The sequence below is a fragment of the Balaenoptera acutorostrata genome, chromosome 1 (assembly GCF_949987535.1).
Source record: "Balaenoptera acutorostrata chromosome 1, mBalAcu1.1, whole genome shotgun sequence".
Classification (NCBI taxonomy): Eukaryota; Metazoa; Chordata; class Mammalia; order Artiodactyla; family Balaenopteridae; genus Balaenoptera; species Balaenoptera acutorostrata.
In genome coordinates, this window is record NC_080064.1 from 87,936,956 (window position 1) to 87,957,823 (window position 20,868).

Consider the following 20,868-nt stretch of genomic DNA (forward strand, 5'->3'; position numbering starts at 1 on the left):
CATTACGTGGCTGAAGCATTTTCACATGACCTTTTTATAAGGTCCTTTTCCTGGGTGCGTGGGAATGTCTGAAGGGGTCTGTGGAATGTTCTAAATATGTGCAGTAGGAGGGTCTTGAACCCAAGGGGGATCCGTAGTCCAACTCATCATTCACCACATGGTTCTCAGATAAGAAGCAACAGGGAAGACATGAGGGCTCTAGATTTCGCAACGCAGGGTGTCACGACGTTCACTGGCAGTAAAGGGAAGATGGTAACAGCCACAGGAGGATAAGATGAAGCCTGATGAGATGTTAGCAAAGATGTTCTGGAGCCCTAGAGCTGAAACGCAGTTACATCTGACAGCAGTGTTTTAAAACTTTGGCTTCTGGTATGCTCTTTGCCCTGCCTATGATTATTTTCTTAGGATTTATGTAAGATGCTTTTTGTTTTGTTTTGTTTTATAAAAAGTTAACCTGTTTCAATTGTGATAAGTGACAGCAAGGGAAAGGTTTTGGCCCAAGCATGGGTGGGCCCCAGTTTTCCTGAGGCTATAGGATATCTCTGGGAAACAGAGGAGGGTGAGCCTAAGTCTCCCAGGACCTTGGACATCAGAGGGAGTGACATCAGCAAGAAAAGCAGCACAGGGTCTAGAGAGGGATCAGGGGATAGTCACCACTTTACCACAGGAAGTTCTAGAAGAAATAACCTCCTAAAATGCCTGGCACATAGATAGTGCCCAAATCTTTGGTAGAAGAAAGGTTCATACAAGTTTTTGCTTACTGCTTATGAACTAGTGAAAATAAGCTGAAGAAGGAAAGTTACTCTGGAGAAACAATTTAAATGTAATTAAAATTAAAATAAAGTGTTTCTTATAATGTGTCAATGCAAAAATATGTTTCGATTTATATAGTAGTCTACACATTTTTCCATCTGGGTAAAATATCCATACTTATAATGGATTGATTAATTCTACAGCCAGACTGAAGTATATTTTCCAACAACTAAAACCTATAGAAATATTCCAAGGGGATTTTATCATAAGAGTAGAGATGACTTCATCAGAAGTCACTACGTATGCTCTTCACTCCTTGGCAAAATCTGATTTGCGTGACGTTGTCTTGGAAACTATCCCTGGGTTTTTAGTCACAAGTGAGGTTCACCTATTATCAGGTGCTGAGACTTGGCAGCTCACTGAGAGTACTGCGCCGAGGCACCAGGGCACTTTGAGATGGTCTACATACTCCAGGATGCAAAGTGCCATGAGGAAACTTTTAAAATATTCAAACAACCCAGTTTTAAAAACCATCTGGGGAGGCATAAGTGTTTTTTAGCCCCGTTCCATTTTACATGAAAATATTTTGTTCACCTTTAAATGTAGAATATATTGGGTTGGCCAAAAAGTTCGTTCAGGTTTCCTGTAAGATGTTATGAAAAACCCGAACGAACATTTTGGCCAACCCAATGCGTTTTCTTCACCCCAAAACCTGACCTTAGGCAGAATAAACGAGGGAGCAGGAAGAAACGAATGACTTAAAACATATATATTTCTATTTGCTATACCACCTTTTGACAACTAAACCCAGTGATTCACACCTGTATTTTCTAATAGGTGGTTATACACGTTAATTAAGAAACAAATTATATTTAAAGAAATTTGTACTTACCAGAAATACTGCTATAGATATTCCAACCAGAAAGCCTGCTATCACATCGGACCAATGATTTCGATATTCTGCTACTCTGTTGAGCCCAGTAAGAAAGGCCAAACACATTAAGCCCAGGCATAGAACGGGCTTAGCAAGTCTTGTTCCTTTGGCTTTGATTGTGTTGGTAATGTACATCTGAAATAGTAAATGAAAAACATGACTTTCCATGAACGTATTTCCTTGATATACACCTCATATATGTGTCTGTACACATATATATTTATTGACATAGATATGCCTATATAGTTCAAATAATTAACTGAAGTTTATGAATTTTTTGAAAGAAGTTTCTTAAAAGTAGAGTTTAAAAGTAGTGATTAGTTAATTTTACTTACCTTATATTGACTAATGGCCAATTCTTATGTAATAGTAATTATCTAAGATACTGAGTGCAGACATTCCAAGTGACTTTTTTTTAACTTTTAATGTACTTATTCTTGTTTCATCTGAATTTACATTTTATTTTATTTTTTTAGAAGCTTTATTTCTTTTTTTTTTTTAATTTATTTATTTTTATTTATTATTTTTGGTTGTGTTGGGTCTTCATTTCTGTGTGAGGGCTTTCTCCAGTTGTGGCGAGCGGGGGCCACTCTTCATCGCGGTGCACGGGCCTCTCACTATCACGGCCTCTCTTGTTGTGGAGCACAGGCTCCAGATGCACAGGCTCAGCAGTTGTGGCTCACAGGCCCAGTTGCTCCGCGGCATGTGGGATCTTCCCAGACCAGGGCTCGAACCCATGTCCCCTGCATTGGCAGGCGGATTCTCAACCACTGTGCCACCAGGGAAGCCCTGAATTTACATTTTACATCAATACTATTAGAAGGGGAAAACTGATGAATGAATGTTTTTAATGTTTACATTTTTGTATACCATAGGGAGAGGATGCACACTTTATAAAAATCAGAACTTGTGAGTATAGCTATAAAAAACAAAATGGAGTGGATTTCCACTAAACAGATACTACTTTGAAAAAAGAATTTAGAGTTCAATACAGTGCCAAGGTTTGCTTTTATGCTGTTACCTGAAATTGTGAAATTACTTTGTTTTAACCAAATTTTATCAACCAGCATTAGGACAACAAAAAAAATTTAACTCTGATGGGGGAAATGTGTCAGCTAAAGCCAAAACAAAACAATTAGTAAACACCTACATTTTTGGCATCTTCACATATGCTAATGAAAAACAGTTAAGTGTCAGCTGACGGCACAGAATGAAATGTCTTCAAGTTGTGAGCCACCATGCTCAAAAAACCCAGTCTTTCCCCCAATCTGATTCATTCTATAGCTCAATTGCTCATAACTTAAACCATGTGTTCCTATATAAGTGAATCTGTTGACTGTGAAGGAAATGTGTCAGTTATTATTTCAAGTCACTAGTAAAGTAATTGTTAAAGAGATGGCTTTGGGGCTTCCCCAGTGGCGCAGTGGTTAAGAATCCGCTTGCCAATGCAGGGGACACGGGTTCAAGCCCTGGCCCAGGAAGATCCCACATGCCGCGGAGCAACTAAGCCCGTGCGCCACAACTACTGATCCTGCGCTCTAGAGCCCGCGAGCCACAACTGCTGAGCCCACGTGCCACAACTACTGAAGCCCATGCGCCTAGAGCTTGTGCTCTGCAACAAGAGAAGCCACCGCAATGAGAAGCCCGTGCACCGCAACAAAGAGTAGCCCCCGCTTGCCACAACTAGAGAAAGACCACTTGCAGTAACAGAGACACAACACAGACAAAAATAAATAAATAAATGAAATAAAAAATTAAAAAAAATAAAAAATAAAGGGCAATGTTCGTTAAAAAAAAAAAGAGATGGCTTTGACAGTACAATCAGTTTTTATGATATTAATGTCAGAATCTGATACTGATAATATAATCAGAAAAATACTTAGAAATGCATATAACCACTTGCCTATTGTCCTCAGTTGAATAAAAAATACATTTGCCTAAGAGATTAAACCAAAATCAGCACTTATGCTTTTAGTTCATGGCAGCCATTTTAGAATGCTATGAAATTCAGTAATTATCTTCTCTCTTTTTTTTTTCTGGGCAAGTTTGCAGCCCTGTTAGCTGCCAGTACACACTGTATGAATATTTAAACAGTTCATGTGATACAAGGCCTCTACCTAGCCAAGTTCTAGCTCTTTGCAATCTATCCCTGGTCCTGATACTCTAGGAAAAAAAAAATCTGGATTATCTCCATTTTGGGCCTATGACCTTCAGAGCTATGTCTGTGTATTCTAAGCCTGTGCTTGAAAGAGCTAAATAATCTCAGTTAAGAAGAATAAGTATACACGAGAGGGAAATAGGAGGAGATGAGAAAGAGAAAATGGTGCTTTTGCCATTCTGAGAGAATATATTAAAGAGTTTTGCCCACATGAGTAACAAGGCAAGAATATCACACCACTTCAGGTGTCCAGTGACGCACCTAATAAAGTAATTCCTTATTTGACTCGTGCATATAAACAGGGAGTGAAATTTGAGCTGCTTGTGGGATTTTCTGTAACACAGCTATGCGGCTGACTACTGACTTCTTACGTTTGCATTTCTTCACATCTGTCAGAACGCTAAAGACATCATATCTTATTAAAATAAATGAATGTGAAATGATAACTGAATAGTATTAATATCGCTAATAATTATTATAGCTATGATTTAATGAGCGATGGCTGTTCAAGGCAATGTTCTAAGCATTTTACTTTACTTATTAAATCCTCAAAATAACCATATTAGTAAGATATCATCATTACCTTCATTTTATAGATGAAAAAATTGACTCAAGACAAAGCTTACTATGAAGAATATACAACTTAGCTATTGGGGGTGGCACTTTTGAGAAGGAGAGATGTCAGTGGGAAGTAGGGGTAAAGCACTTTGGTGCCTTTAACCTTCGTTTCTTTCTTGATTGATTTCTTGCCTAGAGAAAATGGACATAAGCTAAGTATCAGTGAATGCAAGAGAAATGAAATTAAAAATAGGGGAAAGAAGGCCACCATAGTACATAGCAGTGAGGCTACATCTATACTATTAGGAAGAAGTAGGAAGTAGTATATATGTGGTTTGTGTGGGAAATCTCCTACAGAATCTGTATGGCTTTGGAAAACATTTGCCTTCTCCTTCAACCCCAGAGGCCATCACAGATAGAGCTCAGCCCTAACTTATCCAAGTTGTGTAGGCCTGTAGTAATCTGTGACCTTGGGCTACAATCCTCTGAAGTGTCTCTTGAATTTGAGTTCATTCCTAAGATGCTCTATGACTTAAGCATGTTTATAAAGGGTCCCAAGACACAGTCTGGCCACTATGCAAACTCATGAAAAGGCTTCTATATTAGGAATAGCCTGGGATTTGGCTCTTCCCCCACCAGATCCCCACTTAATGTCCAGAACCAGAATAGAAGAAAATTGAATTTTAAGCGTTATGGGAGAAGGATGACATTTCTTCAAATAATTTCAACTTTAAAGTGGATCACTGTAGTGCTTTATAATGCACAGATTTTTCTGTAGCATAATCAGTTGACATGGATGTCACAAAAGAAAAATTTGAGTTTGCACTTATATGTACTAGGGAACTTTTTGGTACTTTATGATTGTAAATGCCTTTTAACCAGTCTAATTGTGTTATCCTTACAGAAGGTCTATTATACCTAATTTGCAGAAGAGGAAATTATAGCATGAGAATCTATTAAGCAAGTTGGACACAGGACAGGAATTGATTATTTATGCTCTCTTGGTTTTTAATTCACTTATGAAACCATCTAGGTTAACCAGATGTCAAAATGTAGCTAAAATAAAACACAAACAGAAGGGTGTATAATCTGAGCAGGATGGTATCTGCTCAGTCCTCAAGGGTCAGTGAATGCTCACTACCTTATAGGCCAAGCCATTTAGCCATTATTAGGCAGTTCTTATTCATCAATCCCATGAATATCTATTAGCCCCAAGATGCAGAAAGTTAAAACCAGTCATTTGCTACCTGCTAACAGCGAGGTGTATATTCTTCTACACATTTTTTTCCTTGCTTATACAATATATACAGTAATTGACACACATATAAAGGGGTTTTACTTACTTGTTTGCTTTTACTAAATATAATCTCAATGCCCATGTAGTAAAGTGAATGGACTCACTTGTGAGAATATTAATCTATCTCTTGGGTAAATGAGAAAGCACTGTACAATTTTAAAACAATACTACTATGAAACAAAAATAAAAATGAGTACGAGCTCCCGGCAAAGGGGAAATGGGGGGAAAAGGTGTCCTAGACCCAGGGAGAGCATCCGTAACCCTGCTATGCGCTCCCCAAGCACCTGCACTGTCCTCTCCCAGAACACTTACCACAATGTGTGGTTTATACTAATTTGAGTTGTTCCCTTCACTACAGTGAGGACACAGAAGCCAAATCTGGAGTGTAAGCCCTGAGCTTAGTTAGCACTTTGCCTGAAACACAGTAAGCACTCAAAAGACTTACTAGACTTACTAAATAAAAGAACGAATAAATGAAAAATGCAAAGGCACAAGAGAAAGGGTATGGAGGATTTTCTTCATAGCATTTGTCACTATTTAAAATCATGTTCCCCATTTCTGTGTATGTATATCTGTTGCCTCCATGAGAATACTCCATTAGAATAAAGCCTCTGTCCATTCACCATTCTACCTGAAATGCATAGAACTCCTTTTATGTAGTAGGTATTCAAAAATGTTGAATTAATGAATGCATGAATGGCATGCTTGGGGAAAAGTGAATTTTTGAACTCTTTTATTGTCAGAAAATACACAACGCTATCAGAAATTGTCTTGCATATGCATGTGTTTACTTGCTATTGTCTTTCTCTTCCTTGTCTATCTCATATTGCCTGGATCAAAACCTGGTACAGGGTAGGCACCTGTGATAGAAAAAATATCGGCCACCTAACAATGCCAAAGCTCTAATCCTAGGAACTTGTGAATATGTCACCAAATCACATGAGTCTTTAAAAGTGGATAACCTTCCCTAGCTGTAGTCAGAAAGAGATCTGAAGATGCTATGCTGCCGTCTTTGACGATGGAGAAAGGGAGCAACCAACCAAGGAATTCAGATAGCCTCTGGGAGCTGGAAAAGGCAGGGAATGAATTCTCCCTAGAGCCTCTTGAAGGGATGCAGCCAGGCTGAAACCTTGATTTTAGCCCAGTGAGACCATGCTGGACTTCAGATCTATGGAACTCTAGGATAATAACCTTGGGTTGTTTTAAGTCCCTAAGTTTGTGGTATTTTGTCATGGTGTCAAAAGAAAACTATGATAATCAATCAATATCTGCTTCATGCGTGAATGAATGAATGGACTGGAATTTGTAAAAATGATCCATAAGGGATAACTGTGGCATAGTGATTAGATTACCTGCTCTGGAACCAATGAGATCTGGGTCTGAGTCCTGGCTCTGTCACTTACTTAAACAAGTTATTCAACCTATCTAAGCCTTGAACTCCTTATGTATAAAATGATTGGGTTGTTTTTTTTTTTGATATTAAGCTGTATGAGCTGTTTGCATATTTTGGAAATTAATCCCTTGTCTGTAGCATCATTTGTAAATATTTTCTCCCATTCCTTAGGCTGTCTTTTCATTTTGTTTATGGTTTCCTTTGCTGTGCAAAAGCTTTTAAGTTTAATTAGGTCCCATTTGTTTATTTTAGTTTTTATTTCCATCACTCTAGGAGACCGCTCCAAAAAAATATTGCTGTGATTTATGGCAAAGAGTGTTCTGCCTATGTTTTCCTCTAGGAGTTTTATAGTACCCAGTCTTACATCTAGGTCTTTAATCCATTTTGAGTTTATTTTTGTATATGGTGTTAGAGAATGGTAGCCGTCCAGTTTTCCCAGCACTACTTATTGAAGAGACTGTCTTTCCTCCATTGTATATTCTTGCCTTCTTTGTCATAGATTAATTGACCATAATGTGTGGGTTTATTCGGATTGCACCCTATAGTCTTACTCATGAATCTACAATTCATAATCAGGTTAGGATGGATTCTTTAAACTGATTCCCAGGTTTTGACTACTTTGCTTCATATATCCTAAGAAGCAATAGGTTTCTTGGGTTTTGTTTTTTTAATCACCACATAGCATTACTACTGGTCATATTGTTTGTTTCCATCCTCACATGGACTGATGCCCCACCAAGTTCTTCTTATCTTGGATTCCTGGGATTATTTTTAAAAAATCAAATTTCTTAATTGTTTTCAAAATAGCATTCCACCTTGCTAAAACCCTTTTGACCTTTGAGGTTGACATCTATCAAATTAGTCCTCTTTCTCTCAGCTTCTTCTTAGCACCATACAGATCACCAATAACAAGGCAGCGTCCAGGGTAGAATTCCATGGCACTCCACTGGAGACTTATTTGCAAATTGCTACAGAGACATTGAACAAAATTTGGAGTGTTCATTTATTAGGCCAGGTGTGCAGTGTCCTGAAAGTCTTATTATTATATCCATACTTATCCATGATCATAAATTTGCCAAATTGCAATGTAAATGTATTTGATAGGGTATGTAATAGAATTGTGATGAGAGGTAATGCAATGGTAGAAAGACCATGGACTTTGTACCAGATTTGTGTACACATAATTCAGACCTTTCAGGGCTGTGTTGGGGAAGCATAATAAATGGTGGTATATTGAAGCCATAAATTTTATGTACTAAACCTAGATTGTATAGCGCATGCAGCTACTTTTTTTCCCCTAACTGACCTAAACTTCATCATGGGCATCCATCCTGCACTGAAGAGGAACAGAACGAGGGAGGGAGAAAGTCTGCCACCTTCCCCTCCTATATGTTGGCGGTACCATCCTGTTTATATTATATCCTGTGTACTCTTTATTATTACTTTGTAATAAAATACATAGATCTTCAAATTTTGCTTTTGGTATGTAAAGGTAGCTTTGGAATTTAGACATTCCTGTTCTCTTTTGACAAAGAGAGATTTGACTATTGAAGCCAAACATTGTCTTCCTTTTCTAATTGGTACTGGCCCATCTCTCTTTGTCTTTTTCCAGTTTTATTGAGGTATAATTGACAAATTTAAAAAATTGATATACTTAAGGTATACAACTTGCTATTTTTATATATGTGTACATTGTGAAGTGATCACCATAATCAAGCTAATTAATGTAACCATTACCTCATATAGTTACCATTTTGTGTATATGTGTACATTTAAGATCTACCTACTCTCTTAGCAAATTTCAAGTATACAATACAATGTAGTTACATTGCTATACATTATATCTGTGTGGTATGTATAGATATAATACTATTCAGGATTTAAAAAGAAGGAAGTCCTGCCATTTGAGACAACACAGATCACCCTGAAGGACATTATGCTAAGTGAAATATGCCAGGTGAGGAAAGACAAATACTGCAAGATCTCACTTATATGTGCAATCTAATATAGTCAAACCCATACAAGCAGAGAGTAGAGTGGGGGCTGCCAGGAGCTAGGGGACAGGGAAATGGGGAGATAGATGTTGGCCATTATCTTATGGCATGTCCTTCTCTGAGACATTGAATAACAGACGAGAAATCCTAGAGCTATGTTGCCCAACATGGTAGCTACTAGCTAGAGCTACTGAGCACTGGAAACGTGGACAGTGGGACCAAGGGACTGCATTTTTAATATTAGTTAATTTCAGTTTTTAAAACTGGTACTTGCTTTGATTATTAGAAAACTTTTAAATATGTTTGGAACAAACTGGGTATGTGCTTCTACTTTTACACTGTAAATTTTATGAAACCTAAATAGAGATCAAATACTTGAGATGAAAATGTAGTATCAGAACTGAGATGAATTACAAAAGACAAATAGACACTGGATTTTGAAAACTTTGCAAAAAAGGGAATGCAAAATATCTCATTAATAATTTTTATATTGACACATGTTGAAATGTTAAAATTTAGACATACTTGGTTAAATAAAATATATTTTAAAACTTTAACCTTTGTTTTTGCTTTTTAAAAATATGACTATTAGAAAATTAATAATCATATATGTGGTTCATTTTATATTTCTACTAGATATTGCAGACATAGACAAGACCATATGATTCAAGGGAAATGAAAAATATATCAGTTAATATTCAAAAATATTGTTCCCAATTCAGCATTTATTGCTATTTTATTATTTTTATTTATTATATTAGTTGGAGTTGTGTACTGAACCTAACAACACTTTTTAGGGCACTCGTGTTCTGTAAGACAATAGTTAGCTATACCTTTTAACTATATCTAACTTTTACATCTATTAATATATTACTATTTCAAACAGCACATAAAGTAATAAAATGATTTTATGGAATTATCTTTAATTTTCAGAGTTAAACTATCACAGTATTTTTTCAGGTTCTGATTATTATAACAGCTTTTTAAAAAACATTTTGCTTTTAAAAGTTAATCAATTGTTTTGTATTTTATTGATACCCTTTTTTTTTTTAACATCTTATTGGAGTATGATTGTTTTACAATGTTGTGTTTGTTTCTGCTGTATAACAAAGTGAATCAGCTACACGTATACATACATCTCCATAACCCCTCCATCTTGTGTCTCCCTCCCACCCTCCCTATCCCACCCCTCTAGGTGGTCACAAAGCACCGAGCTGATCTCCCTGTGCTATGTAGCTGATTCCCACTAGCTAGCTATTTTACATTTGGTAGTGTATATATGTCAATGCTACTCTCTCTTTTCGTCCCAGCTTACCCTTCCCCCTCCCCGTGTCCTCAAGCCCATTCTCTACCTCTGCGTCTTTATTCCTGTCCTGCCCCTAGGTTCTTCAGAACCATCTTTTTTTTTAGATTCCATATATATGTGTTAGCATACAGTATTTGTTTTTCTCTTTCTGACTTATTTCACTCTGTATGACAGTCTCTAGGTCCATCCACCTCACTACAAATAACTCAATTTCATTTCTTTTTATGGCTGAGTAATATTCCATTGTATATATGTGCCACATCTTCTTTATCCATTCATCTGTCGGACACATAGGTTGCTTCCATGTCCTTGCTACTGTAAATAGTTTTGCAATGAACATTGTGGTATATATATCTTTTTGAATTATGGTTTTCTCGGGGTATATGCCCAGGAGTGGGATTGCTGGGTCCTATGGTAGTTCTATTTTTAGTTTTTTAAGGAACCTCCATACTGTTCTCCATAGTGGTTGTATCAATTTACCTTCCCACCAAACAGTGCAAGAGGGTTCCCTTTTCTCCACATCCTCTCCAGCATTTATTGTTTATAGATTTTTTGGTGATGGCCATTCTGACTGGGGTGAGGTGATACCTCACTGTAGGTTTGATTTGCATTTCTCTAATGATTAGTGATGTTGACCATCCTTTCATGTGTTTATTGGGAATCTGTATATCTTCTTTAGAGAAATGTCTATTTAGCTCTTCTGCCCATTTTTGGATTGGATTCTAAGTTTTTTTGATACTGAGCTGCATGAGCTGCTTGTGTATTTTAGAGATTAATCCTTTGTCACTTGCTTCGTTTGCAAATATTTTTGCCAAATCTGAGGGTTATCTTTTCACTTTGTTTATGGTTTCCTTTGCTGTGCAAAAGCTTTTAAGTTTCATTAGGTCCCATTTGTTTATTTTTGTTTTTATTTCCATTTCTCTAGGAGGTAGGTCAAAAAGTTTCTAGCTGTGATTTATGTCAAAGAGTATTCTTCCTATGTTTTCCTCTAAGAGTTTTAGTGTCTGGCCTTACATTTAGGTCTTTAATCCATTTTAAGTTTATTTTGTGTATGGTGTTAGGAAGTGTTCTAATTTCATTCTTTTACAGGTAGCTGTCCAGTTTTCCCAGCACCACTTATTGAAGAGGCTGTCTTTTCTCCACTGTATATTCTTGCCTCCTTTATCAAAGATAAGGTGACCATATGTGCGTGGGTTTATCTCTGGGCTTTCTATCCTGTTCTACTGATCTATATTTCTGTTTTTGTGCCAGTACCATAGGGTCTTGATTACTGTAGCTTTGTAGTATAGTCTGAAGTCTGGGAGCCTGACTTCTCCAGTTACGTTTTTTTCTTTCTCAAGATTGCTTTTGCTATTCAGGGTCTTTTGTGTTTCCATACAAATTGTGTATTTTTTTCTTCTAGTTCTGTGAAAGATGTCATTGGTAGTTTGAGAGGGATTGCTTTGAATCTGTAGATTGCTTTCAGTAGTATAGTCATTTTCACAATCTTGATTCTTCCAATCCAAGAACATGGTATATCTCTCCATCTGTTTGTATCATCTTTAATTTCTTTCATCAGTGTCTTATAGTTTTCTGCATACAGGGCTTTGTCCCCTTAGGTAGGTTTATTCCTAGGTATTTTATTCTTTTTGTTGCAATGGTAAATGGAAGTGTTTCCTTAATTTCTCTTTCAGATTTTTCATTATTAGTGTGTAGGAATGCAAGAAATTTCTGTGCATTAATTTTGTATCCTGCTACTTTACCAAATTCATTGATTACCTCTAGTAGTCTTCTGGTAGCATCTTTAGGAGTCTCTATGTATAGTATCATGTCATCTGCAAACAGTGACACTTTTACTTCTTCTTTTCCGATTTGGATTCCTTTTAGTTCTTTTTCTTCTCTGATTGCTGTGGCTATGACTTCCAAAACTGTGTTGAATAACAGTGGTGAGAGTGGGCAACCTTGTCTTGTTCCTCATCTCAGAGGAAATGGTTTCAGTTTTTCACCACTAAGAACAATGTTGGCTGTGGGTTTGTCATATATGGCCTTTATTATGCTGAGGTAAGTTCCCTCTATGCCTACTTTCTGGAGAGTTTTTATCATAAATGGGTGTTGAAATTTGTCAAAAGCTTTTTCTGCATCTATTGAGATGATCAGATGGTTTTTATCCTTCAATTTGTTAATATGGTGTATCACATTGATTGATTTGCCTATACTGAAGGATCCTTGCATTCCTGAGATAAACCCCACTTGATCATGGTGTATGAACCTTTAAATGTGCTGTTGGATTCTGTTTGCTAGTATTTTGTTGAGGAAATTTGCATCTATGTTCATCAGTGATATCGGCCTGCAGTTTTCTCTTTTGGGGACATCTTTGTCTGGTTTTGGTATCAGGGTGATGATGGCCTCATAGAATGAGTTTGGGAGTGTTCCTCCCTCTGCTATATTTTGGAAGAGTTTGAGAAGGAGAGGTGTTAGCTCTTCTCTAAATGTTTGATAGAAATCGCCTGTGAAGCCACCTGGTCCTGGGCTTTTGTTTGTTGGAAGATGTTTAACCACAGTTTCAACTTCAGTGCTTGTGATTTGTCTCTTTATACTTTATATTTCTTCCTGGTTCAGTCTTAGAAGGTTGTGCTTTTCTAAGAACTTGTCCATTTCTTCCAGGATGTCCATTTTATGGGCATATAGTTGCTTGTAGTCATCCCTCATGATTCTGTGTATTTCTGTAGGGTCAGTTGTTACTTCTCCTTTTTCATTTCTAATTCTGTTGATTTGAGTCTTCTCCCTTTTTTTCTTGATGAGTCTGGCTAGTGGTTTCTCAATTTTGTTTATCTTCTCAAAGAACCAGTTTTTAGTATTACTGCTCTTTACTATTGTTTCCTTCATTTCTTTTTCATTTATTTCTGATCTGATCTTTATGGTTTCTTTCCTTCTGCTAACTTTGGGGGTTTTTTGTTCTTCTTTCTCTAATTGCTTTAGGTGTAAGGTTAGGTTGTTTATTTGAGATTATTTTTGTTTCTTGAGGTAGGGTTGTATTGCTATAAACTTCCACCTTAGAACTGCTTTTGCTGCATCCCATAGGTTTTGGGTCATTGTGTTTTTATTGTCATTTGTTTCTAGGTATTTGATTTCCTCTTTGGTTTCTTCAGTGATCTCTTGGTTATTCAGTAGCGTACTGTTTAGCCTCCACGGGCTTGTATTTTTTACAGTTTTTTTCCTGTAATTGATATCTAGTCTCATAGTGTTGTGGTCGGAAAAGATACTTGATACGATTTCAATTTTCTTAAATATACCAAGGCTTGATTTGTGGCCCAAGTTATGATCTATCCTGGAGAATGTTCCATGAGCACTTGAGAAGAGTGTATTCTGTTGTTTTTGGATGGAATGTCCTATAAATATCAATTAAATCTAGCTGGTCTATTGTGTCATTTAAAGCTTGTGTTTCCTTATTAATTTTCATTTTGGATGATCTGTCCATTGGTGTAAGTGAGGTGTTAAAGTCCCCTGCTATGATTTTGTTAATTGTCGATTTCCCCTTTTATGGCTCTTAATATTTGCCTTATGTATTGAGGTGCTCCTATGTTGGGTGCATAAATATTTACAATTGTTATATATTCTTGGATTGATCCCTTGATCATTATGTAGTGCCCTTCTTTGTCTCTTGTTATAGTCTTTGTCTTAAAGTCTAATTTTGTCTGATATGAGAATTGCTACTCCAGCTCTCTTTTGATTTCCATTTGCATGGAATATCTTTCTCTGTCCCCTCACTTTCAGTCTGTATGTGTCCCTAGGTCTGAAGTGGGTCTCTTCTAGGCAGCATATATACAGGTCTTGTTTTTGTATCCATTCAGCCAGTCTATGTCTTTTGGTTGGAGCATTTAATCCATTCACATTTAAGGTAATTATCGATATGTATGTTCCTATTATCAATTTCCTAATTGTTTTGGGTTTGTTACTGTAGGTCTTTTCCTTCTCTTGTGTTTCCTGCCTACAGAAGTTCCTTTAGCATTTGTTGTAAAGCTGGTTTGGTGGTGCTGAATTCTCTTAGCTTTTGCTTGTCTGTAAAGGTTTTAATTTCTCCATCGAATCTGAATGAGATCCTTGCTGGGTAGAGTAATCTTGGTTGTAGGTTTTTCCCTTTCATCACTTTAAATATGTCCTGCCACTCCCTTCTGGCTTGTAGAGCTTCTGCTGAAAGATCAGCTGTTAACCTTATGGGGATTCCCTTGTATGTTATTTGTTGCTTTTCCCTTGCTGCTTTTAATATTTTTTCTTTGTATTTAATTTTTGATAGTTTGATTAATGTATGTCTTGGTGTGTTTCTCCTTGGATTTAACTGTATGGGACTCTCTGTGCTTCCTGGACTTGATTAACTATTTACTGTTCCATGTTAGGGAAGTTTTCAACTATAATCTCTTGAAATATTTTCTCAGACCCTTTCTTTTTCTCTTTTTCTTCTGGGACCCCTATAATTCGAATGTTGGTATGTTTATTGTTGTCTCAGAGGTCTCTAGACTGTCCTAAATTCTTTTCATTCTTTTTTCTTTATTCTGCTCTGCAGTAGTTATTTCCACTATTTTATCTTCCAGGTCACTTATCCGTTCTTCTGCTATTGATTCCTTCTAGAGTATTTTTAATTTCATTTATTGTGTTGTTCATCATTGTTTGTTTGCTCTTTAGTTCTTCTAGGTCTTTGTTAAATGTTTCTTGTATTTTCTCCATTCTGTTTCTAAGATTTTGGGTTATCCTTACTATCATTACTCTGAATTCTTTTTCAGGTAGACTGTCTATTTCCTCTTCATTTGTTTGGTCTGACGGGTTTTTACCTTGCTCCTTCATCTGCTGCATATTTTTCTGTCTTCCCATTTTGCTTAACTTACTGTGTTAGGGGTCTCCTTTTTGCAGGCTACAGGTTCGTAGTTCCCATTGTTTTTGTTGTCTGTCCCCAGTGGGTAAGGTTGGTTCAGTGGCTTGTGTAGGCTTCCTGGTGGAGGGGACTGGTGCCTGTGTTCTTGTGGGTGGGGCTGTATCTTGTCCTTCTGGTGGTGTGTTTTGGGGTGTCTGTGACCTTATTATGATTTTAGGCAGCCTCTCTGCTAATGGGTGGGGTTGTGTTCTTGTCTTGCTAGTTGTTTGGCATGGGCCATCCAGCACTGGAGCTGGGCCTTAGCATTGAGACGGAGATCTCTGGGAGAGCTCCCACCGATTGATATTACATAGGGCCGGGAGGTCTCTGGTGGTCCAATGTCCTGAACTTGGCCTCTCCCACCTCAGAGGCTCAGGCCTGACACCAGGCTGGAGCACCAAGACCCTGTCAGCCACATGGCTCAGAAGAAAAGGGAGACAAAAAGAAAGAAAAATAAATAAATAAACAAAATAAAATAACTAAAATAAAACAATTTAAAAAAGAAATAAAAAAGTAATTGTGGAGATTTAATCCACTGCTCCTGAGTCTACAAGGAGAGATTTCTCTTTCTCTTCTTTTTTCACACAGCTCCTGGGGTTCAGCTTTGGTTTTGGCCCCACCTCTGCATGTAGGTTGCCCTCAGGCTTCTGTTCTCGCCCAGACAGGATGGGGTTAAAACAGTGGCTGATTAGGGGGTTCTGGCTCACTCATGCTGGGGGAGGGAGGGGTACGGTAGTTATAACTGGAATGCGGGGCGAGCCTGCAGCGGCAGAGGCCAGCGTGAGGTTGCAACAGCCTGAGATGCGCCGTGTGCTCTCCCAGGGAAGTTGTCTCTGGATCACAGGACCCTGGCAGTGGCGGGCTGCACAGGCTCCCGGGAGGGGAGGTGTGGAGAGTGACCTGTGCTTGCACACAGGCTTCTTGGTGGCTGCAGCAGCAGCCTTAGCATCTCATGCCCGTCTCTGGTGTCTGCGCTGATAGCTGTGGCTCGCGCCCGTCTCTGGAGCTCATTTAGGTGGTGCTCTGAATCCCCTCTCCTCGAGCACCCCGAAACAATGGTCTTTTGTCTCTTAGGCAGGTCCAGACTTTTTCCCGGACACACTCCCGGCTAGCTCTGTCGCACTAGTCCCCTTCAGGCTGTGTTCACGCAGCCAACCCCAGTCCTCTCCCTGGGATCTGACCTCCGAAGCCCAAGCCTCAGCTCCCAGCCCCCGCCCGCCCTGGCGGGTGAGCAGACAAGCCTCCGAGGCTAGTGAGTGCTGGTTGGCACTGATCCTCTGTGTGGGAATCTCTCTGCTTTGCCCTCCGCACCCCTGTGGCTGCGCTCTCCTCTGTGGCTCCGAAGCATCTCCCCTGCCCACGCCCCATCTCCACCAGTGGAGGAGCTTCCTAGTGTGTGGAAACTTTTCCTCCTTCACAGCTCACTCCCAGAGGTGCAGGTCCTGTCCCTATTCTTTTGTCTACGTTTTTTCTTTTTCTTTTGCCCTACCCAGGTATGTGGGGAAGTTTCTTGCCTTTTGGGAAGTTGGAGGTCTTCTGCCAGCGTTCAGTAGGTGTTCTGTAGGAGTTGTTCCACATGTAGATGTATTTCTGATGTCTTTGTGGGGAGGAAGGTGATCTCCACGTCTTACTCCTCCGCCATCTTGAAGGTCCCCCCAATACCCTTTAAATACTTGGTGGATTCCTTATTTAGTCAGTGTAAACCAGGAGGAAAAGCTCAACTTTAGGAGTTTAGTAACCTGGGCTAAAATGTCAGTCTACCACTGATTATTTCTGTGACCTTAGACTGATTACTTAACTTCTCTGAATCTTAGTTATATCATTTTTTAAATGAAAATGACAATAAGAATTTGTAGGATTTAGCACAGTTATCTTAAGGAGTGTAAGTTTTATTACTGTCACAAGGCACCATGAAGATTTTTGTTTGCTCTGTGCCAGGAAAAAACCTAAAGGATTAAAATGATATATTTGGATTAAAACTACATTTGCTGGGAGAAATAATAAATTGAATTGCCTAACTTATGTGCATGGGAATAAAGGTCCTTAAACATATTGCATTTGAAAAACCAAGGGTGGCCATCCATTTTCTTTACAATATACTTAATGGGCCCCTAAAAAATGATTACATAACCACAGACACAGAATTTATCATATAGTTGATGTCCCTGAATGGGTAACTCTAGAGAGTCACAAATGTGATATAAATTAACAACAAGCTCAGTGTTCAGGACAAGCTGGTACACACAGTTACGATCAAAATACGCTCAGTGACTCAGCTGCCCCCAGCACAATGGTCGACTGATGGTTTGGCAGTGAATAACAGCCCCTTCATCACTGACACATTTACTTTATCCTTGTAGTGCACCCGTGGCTGGTTTTACATGGAGACCATTTCTCTCCAGTATGACTCCCATGATAAATATATTGTACACAGGGCACTGCGTCCATCAGCCAGAAGAACAAAAATTCCTTTACTTGACATTTTCTCTGTCATCTATAAAAACATGTCCATCATCTAACAGCCGTTTCCATTCACCAGATAAAAAAGTAAGATAATATTTAGATAAAGATAGGCTTCTGTCTTATTTCTGATTGGGATACAAGGAAAAGAAAGCTATGTGACATGTGAGGAGTTACATGCAAGCAAAAGGAATTTGATTCCTGTGATTTTGAGAACTCCATCATCTCTAAGATTTAACATTCACTAACTGGTAAGTAAGAAAGTGAAATTAATATGTAAAAGACCAATCTAGAGACCTTTAAATACAACAAAAACGTGCACTAGACTGTTAGATGAATTGAGGAATTAGTTTTGGTTAAACTTAAAGGCAAATGAAGAAAGTAGAACCCACTAAACTATTAAAATATGCAAATAAGAAATTTAAGTTTAATATCAGGGATAAGAAGTTAGTGGTAAAAATGGTAAAAGCACATCTCAAATATCTCTGACAAATGCTCAAAACTGTTTAAATTTGTAGTTAAACCTTAGGACTCACAATGTTTCTCAGATTTTCTTTAGCTAAGGAAAGAAGCTACAATTAATGGATAAGTGATTATCCAAATACATGATCTCTGTATGATATGCACTATGTATAATAATCTATATATCATATGAATTAAAAAAAATTAAAGACTAAGAACTGGAGTACAGACCTTGAGATACTCTCTTAAATTATACAATAATAGGAAAAGACCCATAAGACTTAAAAAGAAAATGTCATAATGCAATAAGGAAAAGAAATGTGTGAGAGAAGGCATGCTCCCCTGGCCCCCCCCCCCCAACCCCACACAGAGTCTCATAGTTACTGGGAGTATATAATAAAAGACAGTATATATATGTTTGCAATTAGCAACAAAGTACTTTACCCATTTCACACAAATAATAAATATTAAATATAACAGTGTGAGATTTCAAGGGGTATCTTAAAATCTGAGAGTATGCTTTTAGGATATCGCTGACCTCACTGCTAACCCTCATCTGTGGCTAAATCACAGGGGGAGAAGTTTTCCTGTATGGTCCCAAGGGTCTTAGGAGATGCCTTTTTTCCCCCCATCTCATGTCTTGAGACTTCTCTCCTCCCACCCCTCAATTTTCATTCAACTAAAAGCCGCCTAGATTCATTTCCATTGTGCACCCATCCGATCTCTCACCTCACTTCTCACCTCACTTCTCCTCAAGAAGAAGGATTAAATGGAGAGGATGAACCCTATGGCTGGCCTCTCTTCCCCCATGCTCCCCACCAGCTTTCATCCCGCACCCCAAGAAGCTCTAGGCTTGGGGCACATGAGTGGCCAGATGTTAAAAGATCCCTCTCTCCTTGATGCCTGCTCTGCACCTCAAATCACATTCCCAGCCTCTGTTCCAGCTGTTGTGGGGAGTGAACTTGTTCTCGTTTTGCTACTCGGCATTTTGTTCATAACAATTATGAAAAGACATCATTTTTGTATTGAAACTATATTTTTTCCTCCTTTGTTAGCTAATGAGGGATAGAAATATCCTTTCCCCTTTGTCACCTCAGTGGCTAACACGGTGCTTGGCTCACTCTCAATAACTGATTAATCACAATAAAAGTTAAGATCACCTGAATGCTTACTATGTGTCAAGGACTGTACTACATGCAGTACTTGTGTCAATCATGTCATCCAAATAATTCCATGACTTTGGTGCTTAACAGCAGAGGTAACTAAGACACAGAAAGGTTAAGTAACTTGCCCGTGGACTTATGGCTAATAGGTGCCAAGTCCATGCTCTGACCACCACCATGCCATATGCAGTAGCCTCTACCTCTGTCTCGGAGGAGGGCATGGCTTGAGGGGTTCTCCAAGCGGAGGTGAGAGCATACACAAAGGAGAAACTGGAGGACCTGAAAATCAGTGTGTCAGACGGAAGGTTTGGTGGGTGGGGTGTGGGCGAGTGCTGGGAGGTGACTGCAGAGAGGGGAGCGGCGGGAAATCACTCTGGAGGGACAGGGATCATGTTTCCAAAGACTCTGAATGTGGATGGACCTAGAGGATATCATGCTTAGCGAAATAAGTCAGAGAAAGACAAATACTGCATGATATCACTTACATGTGGAATCTAAAACATAAAACAAACAAATGTATATAGTGAGACAGAAACAGACTCACAGATACGGAAAACTAACTAGTGGTTACCAGTGGGGAGAGGGAAATGGGGAGGGGCAAGATAGGCATATGGGATTAAGAGGTATAAATGACTATGTAATAAGCAACAAGGATAGACTGTATAGCACAGGGAATTACAGCCATTATCTTGTAATGACTTTTAATGGAGTATAATCTGTAAAAATATTGAACCACTATGCTGTACACCTGAAACTAAATATTATAAATCAACTATACTTCTTTAAAAAAAATAGCATATGTTCGTTCACAACAACAAAGAAATAAAAATGGCTTTAAAAAGAAAAATAAACAACAAAAAAACCACAAAGGCTGTGTGTGTCAGGTGAAGGAGTTTGGATTTTTATTAAAAGGAAAATGGAAAGCCATTAAAGGGACATCAGGAGATGATAGGACAAGATCTGAGTTTCAAAATATCACTCTGGCTGAAGGGGTTCCAGGTGCTGGACCGTCATATCCTGAACTGGAGTAATGGCTGTAATTATGAACAGATTAAGTAAATATTTAGGGAGTTGAACTGGTAAGAGGTGGTGGTTAACTGGATGTGTGTGTGTCTGTGTGTGTGTGTGTGTGTGTGTATGCACGTGCATTCATGTGGATGAGTGTGAACTGAGTGGAGATCAGTGGGGGGGGGGGGGGAAGTAAGGTGAATGAGGAGTAAAGCATAATTAGTCCCAGGCCTCAACAGAAGGTTCCAGTGAGGAAATCTACATTCCTACCTAAACACACAATTATGTTCACACATTCACCAAGAATCAAAACATTCTACTTGTTTCATCATGGAAATGTTGTACTTGATGGTAGTCCTATAGCATCATTAGTAATATACGTTATACGTTAAGTATATAACATTAATGAGTTAAACAGGCTTTTGAAGGCTGAGCTAGGTACCAAAACTCCATGTAAGACATGCCTGCCATCAGGTAAAGTTTCAACAAATAAGTTA

At 38.4% G+C, this 20,868-nt stretch overlaps 1 protein-coding gene across 2 annotated transcripts in view; it reads right to left on the reverse strand.

The window, feature by feature from the left end:
* PLPPR5 (phospholipid phosphatase related 5) overlaps positions 1-20,868 on the reverse strand; it is a 127,630-nt gene that overhangs the window by 27,597 nt on the left and 79,165 nt on the right. For both annotated transcript variants that reach the window (XM_007169544.2, XM_007169543.2), the window contains exon 4: positions 1,646-1,822. In XM_007169544.2, the coding sequence (XP_007169606.2) occupies positions 1,646-1,822 (177 nt within the window). The remainder of the gene's footprint in view (positions 1-1,645; positions 1,823-20,868) is intronic.